Source organism: Syngnathus floridae, unplaced genomic scaffold (assembly GCF_059516105.1).
Source record: "Syngnathus floridae isolate MCC-2025c unplaced genomic scaffold, RoL_Sflo_1.0 HiC_scaffold_45, whole genome shotgun sequence".
NCBI lineage: Eukaryota > Metazoa > Chordata > Actinopteri > Syngnathiformes > Syngnathidae > Syngnathus > Syngnathus floridae.
In genome coordinates, this window is record NW_028284074.1 from 332,620 (window position 1) to 341,352 (window position 8,733).

At 53.7% G+C, this 8,733-nt stretch overlaps 1 protein-coding gene across 1 annotated transcript; it reads left to right on the top strand.

Moving 5' to 3' along the window:
• Positions 1-7,549: 7,549 nt before the first annotated feature.
• On the top strand, positions 7,550-8,452 carry LOC148378447 (janus kinase and microtubule-interacting protein 3-like). The gene is made up of 3 exons (XM_088367910.1): positions 7,550-7,698; positions 7,819-7,884; positions 7,946-8,452. The coding sequence occupies exons 1-3, from the start codon at positions 7,666-7,668 to the stop codon at positions 8,072-8,074; spliced, it is 228 nt and encodes a 75-aa protein (XP_088224036.1). The 5' UTR covers positions 7,550-7,665; the 3' UTR covers positions 8,075-8,452.
• Positions 8,453-8,733: the final 281 nt, after the last annotated feature.

Below are 8,733 nucleotides of genomic sequence, written 5' to 3' on the forward strand. Positions count from 1 at the left end.
AACACCTCTGATGTCATCACCCTCAGCACAGGCTCCCTTCAGGGCTGCGTCCTGAGCCCCCTGCTGTGCACCCTGATGACACACGACTGCGTCCTCAGGTTCACCACCAATCACATCGTGAAGTCAGCAGACGACACAACGGTGGTGGGGCTCATCAGAGACAACAACGACCTGGACTACAGAGAGGAGGTGGAGCAGCTGGTGGGCTGGTGCAGAGAAAACAGCCTGATCCTGAATGAGGAGAAGATGAAGGAGATCATCGTCGACTTCAGGAAAAAACAGCCTCACCACGCTCCACTGATCATCAACAGCTCAGCTGTGGAGGTGGTCAGCACCACCAAATTCCTGGGGGTCCACATCACAGAAGACCTCACCTGGACTATGAACACTACGGCACTGGTCAAGAGGGCACAGAAGCGCTTGTACTTCCTGCGGAGGATGAGGAGAGCCCACCTGCCCCCACCCATCATGAGGACGTTCTACAGGAGCACCATAGAGAGCATTCTGACAAGCTGTCTCTCTGTGTGGTGTGGAGGCTGCACCGCCTCCGATTGGAAGAACGTGAGGAGAGTGGTGAGGACAGCAGAGAGGATCATAGGGGCTCCTCTTCCCTCCATTCAGGACATTTCATCTCAGCGCTGCATGTCCCGTGCCCGTAACATCATCAATGACCCATCACACCCCCACCATGGACTGTTCTCCCTGCTGCCCTCTGGGAAGAGGTTTGCAGCATCCGCTGCAGGTCCACCAGGTTCTGCAACAGCTTTTTCCCTGCTGTCATCAGACTGTTGAACACTAGAACTGTTGAGCTCTAAACTGAACTCTGCATCACACATTCACAGAACTGTACTTTATGACACTACGGACCTCTATCTTGCACTATCTCGCACTACCAACTTTACTGAACTTGTATAAACCCTTTAAATAGAAGTTTAATACATGGTTTAGCATTCCTCTGCACACTCTTGAATACTGTTTTGCCTACTTGCACTATTGCATAATTATCACTGCTGCACTTTATACTTATTTTTAATATATATATATATATATATATATAGTATATATGTATATATATATATTTTCATAGGATATGTTACTTCTATTCAACTGCAATATCACTACTTTGTTGTAAGACGTATGCAACGGAATTTCGTTTTGTATGCACCATGTGCAGACAAGATGACAATAAAGTTTGTCTAAGTCTAAGTCATGTCAGGTCAGCTGTCTGGAGAGAGAGAGAAGTCAGGACCTGCGGGCGGAGCACCACCGTGCCACCGCCGCCATGACGGAACTCAAAAGCAAACTCCATGAGGAGAAGCAGAAAGAGTTAGCCATTACCAGGGAGACATTACTGCGGCAGCATGAAATGGAGCTGATGAGAGTGATCAAAATCAAAGATGGAGAGATCCAGCGACTGAATGCCTTGGTCCTCAGCCTGAGGGACGGCTCCATGGACAAGGTGATCCGCTCTATCCGTGTCTGACTATCCGCACGCCACGTCGGGCTTCGATGCGGCCGCTACCGTATTGTGTAGCTTGTCCCCAGTAAGCGTCGCGGCGCTCCGTTGCGGTCTCAACGGCCCGGTGTGGCGCAATGTCTGCTCAGGTGAGGAGGGGGGGCGCTTTGCTGGCGGAGGTGGAGGAGACGCGGCGGTGTCGGGAGACCGAGCGGTGTCGCCTCCACCAGGAGCGCGGAAGAAGCCCTGGCAGCGGCCCAGCAGGCCTGGCAGTCCCGAGCGGCCGAGCTCCGATCGGCTCATCACCAGCATCGGGAGGAGCTGAGCCGAACCAAGAGAGACTGCGAGAGGGAGATCCGCCGACTGGTAGGACTGATCAGATGCGCGGTGCGTGGCTATGTTCCCAATTTCGTTGTATACCTGCAGTGCAATGACACCTAAGGCATTCTATTCTATTCTATTTCACAAGAAGAAAATGTCCGGTTGCTCGCTTCGCTTTTGTCACAGCAAAGGTGTTCTAGTCGATTCAAGAAAAAAATTGGCCGGTTGCTCTCTTTGTTTTTGTCACAATTCTGGCAAATGAGTTTGCCCGCCTGCCTGAGCGCTCCCCGTTTGTACATCCAGACGGATGAGATCAAGCTGAAAGACAGAGCGGTTAGTGTTTTGGATGAAGCCCTGGGGCCGGCCACGTCCACCGCCTTCAGCTGCAGACTCAGGCTGCCGAGCAGCAGATCGCTGCCCTGAGGGATTCCCAAAGGGCGGGCCTAAACTACCCTGGAAGTGGGGTCAACGCCGCTACTAGCAATCCTCTTCATTGCGTAAGCCACCTCATCACACACTTGCAGTACGCATGACTTAGTTCGTTGCTGGAGGAAGGTAGCACAAAAACAGTTTTGAACTTTGAACGAGTGCTTGTGTGTGTGTGTTGCGGGGCGTTTTCAGTCTCAGGAGGATCGGGACACGCGACGGTTTCATCTGAAAATCGCTGAGCTCAGCGCAGTCATCAGGAAACTGGAGGATCGAAACGCCCTGCTTTCTGAAGAGCGCAATGAACTGGTAATTTATTGACGGCACGCTTGAAGGTTTGCGCTACGTTTGATGCGCGCCATCCAGCGAGGCACCCATTGCGCTTGCTTATTAGTTGAGCGGCGCGGCGAGTCGGTTGCCTGGTAGATGTCTTTTATTGGGAGCCAAAGCCACGATTCCGTTCAAACCGATGCAAAAGGAATGGATACGTTCTGGCCCGCGTGTTGTGCGTCTTTCACATCCCGCACTTCATGCTTGCAGCTAAAGCGACTGAGAAACAGAAAGCCAGTTTCTGCCACTCCTGTACAAAAACAAACGCCTGAGCAGGAAGAATGAAGAACTCTCGCTGGTGCTGTGTCGCCTTGAAAACAAAGTGCGCTTTGTCACCCAGGAGAACGAGGAGATGGCAAGCTTGGTAAGTCGACGCGGACAACGGCGGCGTGCCAACAGAGTCCACTGCATTTGTGTTCCACAGAGAAGGCCTAGTTCGCTCAATGACCTGGACCGCGGTTGCGGCCAGCAGGACGGTGAAATGGAGTTCCTTCAAGTTGTGGAGCAGCGGCACATCATCGACGACTTGTCCAAGGTCTTCAGGTAGGCGACTCGGTGCACGTACGGCAGCGCCGCGCTCGCTCGCTGTCGCCAGGAAACCTTTTCCGTCCAAAGCTTGGCCGGCGGCCGCCATCCAAAAAATTGGCCCCTTAAATTCCGACCTTTCAAGCAGGAGCATTGTGCGCACGCGTTTGAACACGCTTTAGACTTGTTTTGCCGTTTTCAGCAGCTCAAAGCTCCCGTTTTGTCAGCGCCTTTGCCACTCGCTGTGCGCTGAAAACGACGGACTTGCCCGGCTGCTCAGCCCGTCAACCATGAGCCGCGAGCGCGACGTCATTGTCTGTAGGCAGCTAGTGGCAAAATGCACCCTGTTAGAGTTGCGCTCGCTCCAACTTATTTTGCAAGAACCACACGGGAGACAAGTAAGTTCTTTTGGACACCTGCAGGTGGAGAGTCCATCCGTTGTACGAATGAAGTCTGACTCTCGGCTCCTGCACGAGCATTTTAATTAAGAGAAACAGGGTGGGTGTAAGAGTGGATTGAATAGAGGAAGCCCTTGACCTCTAGTCAAAACATAGCAAGGGGTGTTTTACAACTTTGTGTAGGAAGGGATAAGCGATAGGGATAAATAAGGGATAAATAATATTATTTATTACAGGTCGCAGTCAAAGTCAAAGCAACACAATGATACGATAAAGATAATCTGGAAAACCCTGACACACCCTGTAGTTGTCACTTTTGGAAAAGACGAGCGTCCCTCCAATCATCGCCGGTGACGTGTTTTTCAGGCTCTGGAGACAGGAGCTCATGTCAGAAATGTCATTGTGAGTCGCGTTTGTTTCTGCGCCGGAGCCGTTCGTTCCCTTTGCATCCAAAGAATCTCAAAGGCGGATTATTTGTGTCGACAGGAGAGAGATTTGCTGCTACGATACCGACGTCGAGAATCTCTGAGGAGGAACAAAGCGTGAGGTCCTGCAAGGTGAGTCTGTTTGTTTGCGGCTGCTTGGTGTTGCGCAAGATGAAATGGCCTTTTTCTCGCTATCGTTCCTCTCGTCGATTCATCGTGAGGTGTCGCTTCAGTTTGTTCAGAGAGATGTTTGCTTCCGCGCCCGCAGGTCATCGAAACATTTTACGGCTACGACGAAGACGTGTTGGTGGACTCGGACGGATCGTCCTTGTCTTTTCACACCGACAGAACCCCCGACACGGAACCCGAAGAGGTAGCCCGCCATTTCTGCCAGCGTATTGGCACCAAACATTCCTCTTCAGCCTGGAATCGGACTCGTCTTTGCGTCGCGGGTGCTTTGTCGCCGGTCTGACTGATTCTGGTACTAGTGCTGTGTTGCATTGGTGTGTGCATGAAGAGGCGGAGCTTCGCTACCGCCAGCTGACGCAAGAATATCAAGCGCTGCAACGAGCCTACGCTCTGCTAGCCCAGACCAGCGAAGGGGACTACGACGCCGAGAAGGAGATCAAGGTGGCGCCCCTTCCCGCAACCCCCGGCCGGGTCGCAGCCTCCCCGTTCTCACCCAGCCTCGGGTGTTCTCTGGTCTGAAAGGAGGAGGAGGAGCCTCCCTCCTCGTCCTTTCAGACCAGAGAAAAGCTGATGGTAGAAATGGGTCACTATCAAAGCAGAGTAGCAGATCTGGAGTCAGCGCTGAAGCAACAAGGACAGGTAAGCTCATCAATGAGCACACCTTTTTCTCAGACAAAATAGCTACATTCTTCAGTCACTCATCCGTCTGGCATTACTGGACCGACCAACCCCCCCCCCCCCCCCCCCCGAACGTGGCTGGGAAAATGCGGAGAAAAGCAAATGTCATTTTCCAGTCAACCAAAGAATTTGTGGATGAAAATGACACAACATTCCAAAGCTGTCCACGCGTTTGTCTCTTCTAGAATGTCAAGTGGGTGGAGGAGAAGCAGCTGCTGCATCAGAGCAATCAGCAGTTGGCCGAAAAGGTGACGGAAAGAAAGGCGCTGGGCGGAGTCGCTTGGCGTCACACCTGTCGGGAAGCCCCGCAGATGAGGTCTGACTGTCTTTTCAGGTCAGGCGGATGGAGGCGGAAGAAGCGCGTCTGAAAGAGCACATCCAGGATATCCGAGACCAAAACGAACTGCTTGAGTTCCGCATCCTGGAGCTGGAGGTGGGAAGACTCGCACAAGCGTGTTGAGGCCAGAGATGTGACGGACGGACGGACGGACGGACGGATGCATGCCTCTGCCTTTCAGGAGAGGGAGTGGCGCTCCCCCGTCTTGAAGTTTCTGCAAGTCCGTTTCCCAGACGGCCTCAGCCCTTTGCAGATCTACTGCGAGGCCGAGGGCGTGAGCGTACGTAAGGCGTCCCTCGCAACCCTAACCTTAACCCTGACTGCTTCGACACCACTGACTGGGACTTGTTTAAGCAGGCAGCCACCTACAACGATTGGACGGACATAGAGGAATATACTGACTCTGTTACCTCTTACATCACGAAGTGCATCGATGATGTGACTTGCTCGAAATCCGTCGTCACTCGCGCGAACTGGAAGCCGTGGCTGACGGGGGCTGTCCTCAGACTGTTGAGGGCCAGGGACAAGGCTTTCAGAGCAGGGGATGAGGCTGGCTTGAGGACAGCGAGGGCCGACCTGTCCCGAGGCATCAAAGAAGCGAAGAAGGCGTTCTCGTGCAAGGTCTCCACCCACTTCAAGGACAGCAAGGACGCACGTAGCCTTTGGCGGGGCATTCAGACCATCACGGACTACAAGCCCGCGCCGAGGAGCTGTGAGGGCGACGTCCGTCTGCTGAACGATCTGAACCGCTTCTTTGCTCGCTTCGACGCCCAGAACGGCACTTGCCCGCTGAAGACCACTCCCCCCCCACACGAGCAGCCCCTGCGCCTCTCTGCCGACGGTGTGAGGAGGGCGCTTGCCGCTATTGACACCCGTAAGGCGGCGGGCCCTGACAACATCCCGGGTCGAGCGCTGAAGGACTGCGCTGGGGAGCTGTCGGGTGTCTTCACGGACATCTTTAACGTTTCCCTGCAGCAGGCCATCGTCCCCTCGTGTTTCAAGGCTGCCACCATCGTTCCTGTGCCGAAGAAACCTGCACCGTCCTGCTTCAATGACTACTGCCCTGTGGCACTGACGCCCATCATCATGAAGTGCTTTGAGCGGCTGGTCTTGGAGCACATCAAGTCCGTTCTCCCCCCCACCATTGACCCTTTCCAGTTTGCGTACCGTGCCAAGCGGTCCTCTGAGGATGCCATCTGCTCTGCCCTCCACTCGGCCCTCACCCACCTGGAGAGAAAGGACTCATATGTGAGGTTGCTGTTTGTGGACTTCAGCTCTGCCTTCAACACCATTGTGCCGCAGCGACTCATCTCCAAACTCGACGAGCTGGGCCTCAGTACCTCCCTCTGCAACTGGATACTGGACTTCCTCTGTCAGAGGCCTCAGGTGGTGCGTGTTGGCGACAAAATCTCCGCCAGCATCACGCTGAGCACAGGGGCCCCCCAGGGCTGCGTGCTCAGTCCATTGCTCTTCACCCTGCTGACGCATGACTGCACTGCGACCTACAGCGACAACCGCATAGTGAAGTTTGCTGACGACACGACTCTGGTGGGTCTCATCACGAAGGGCGACGAGACTCGGTACAGGTCAGAAGTTGACCTTCTGACCACGTGGTGCAGGGACAACAACCTCCTGCTGAACGTCGGTAAGACCAAGGAAATCATTGTTGACTTCCGGAAGGGTCACAAAACACACCTGCCGCTGATCATCGACGGTGCTGTGGTGGAGAGGGTGAGCTGCACCAAGTTCCTGGGGGTGCACATCAGTGAGGACCTCTCCTGGTCCGCGAACACCTCGTCACTGGCAAAGAAAGCTCAGCGCCGCCTGTACTTCCTGCGGAAGCTCAGGCGTGCATGTGCTCCTCAGGCAGTCCTGTCTACATTCTACCGTGGCACCATTGAGAGCGTCCTCACCAGTTGCATCGCTGTCTGGGGTGGTAACTGCACTGAACAGAACTTGAAGGCCCTGCAGCGCATAGTGAATACGGCTGGTAAGATTATTGGTGCTTCGCTTCCCTCCCTGAAGGACATTTACACCTCCCATCTCACCCGCAAGGCAACCTCGATTGCCAGAGATGTGAGTCACCCGGCTCACTCTTTGTTTGACCTTCTGCCCTCTGGGAAGAGGTACAGGAGCCTGCGCTCCCGCACCACCAGACTCGCCGACAGCTTCTTCCTCCAGGCTGTTAGGGCCCTGAACTCGCTACCCCCTTCTGCGTAGCGTGCGGCACTGTTGCGCTATTTTCGGGAATGTCTGCTGTACGCGCACTTGCTCTTTTTTGTTTTTTTCTTTTTGTGCTCCTCTTAATTATTTATTTATTTATTTATTGTTGTGTTATTTATTCATTATTTATTCGGCACGCTTTTGTTATACTTGTTTAATGTTTGTCTGTTGTGAGCCATGTCTTGTCACCGTGGGATAGGGGGGTACGAAATTTCGGTTTCTTTGTGTGTCTTTGGCATGTGGAGAAATTGACAATAAAGCTGACTTTGACTTTGACTTTGACTTTGAACCCGAGGTCCCAGAACACCTTACATTGCTCCTTGCGCCTTTCCCCCGGACATCGTCATCAGTGATCTGATGAAGAAGCTGGACATCCTGGGCTATAACGCCGTAAGTGTATGTCGAACTCCTTATGTTCGCACTCCACGAGACTCGGCGGCTCAAATGTGACTTTTGGAAGGCTTTGCGCTGAAAGAAGCTTGTTGACGCTGTGCCTTTGGGCTCTTGCAGAATCTCACCAACGAGGAGCAGGTGGTAGTGATTCACGCCAGGACCCTTCTCACCCTAGCCGAGAAGGTAACGCGCACGTCCACGCACGCTCTCGCATTCTGCTTATGTGACAGCAGCCTTTCCTCAGTGGTTAGAATACATCAAAGTGACCAAGTCAGCACTTCAACAGAAGATGTTGGACATTGAAAGTGAGAAGGTAGACAGACACGCGACATCAGCCAAGGGGAACTCCGGCAATGTGCCCCAACAATTCTGACCTTGAGCTGTGCTAGGATATGTTCTGCAAGCAGAAGGGCTACCTGGATGAAGAGTTGGACTTCAGGAAGTGTTCCATGGACCAGGCTCATAAGGTAAGCCGCCCTCAAATCTCCCGCCGGACCACTGATGGACGAGGATTGCGGCCCAGAGGATCCTGGAGCTGGAGGCCATGTTGTACGAGGCGCTACCGCAGCGGGACTGCCCCGCCACGGACGGCGAAAAAGCCAGCCACGCTGGCGTGAATGACGTGCTGACGGCGGATCAGAGAGAAGAGCTTAGGAGCGCCGTGGACCAATGGAAGCGAGCCCTGATGTGCGAGTTGAGGGAGCGCGACGCTTGCATCCTCCAAGAGAGAATGGATCTGCTGCACAGCGCGCAACAGGTAAGGGCCCAAAGCCAGCCCGGCACTTACTTGCACGCTTACTGGCTTTTGAATGCCACTTTCCATTTGTCCGTCCTAGAGGAACAAAGAGCTGAAAGAATTCATCGAAGCTCAGAAGAGACAAATCAAACAATTGGAGGAGAAGTTTCTGTTTCTCTTTCTATTCTTCTCCTTGGCCTTCATTCTGTGGCCCTAACACCAGCTGGTGAGTGAGCTCCAGCGGCACGGCACTCGACACCTCCGATACACTGCCAGCCGGTCTCAGACGTTGGCAG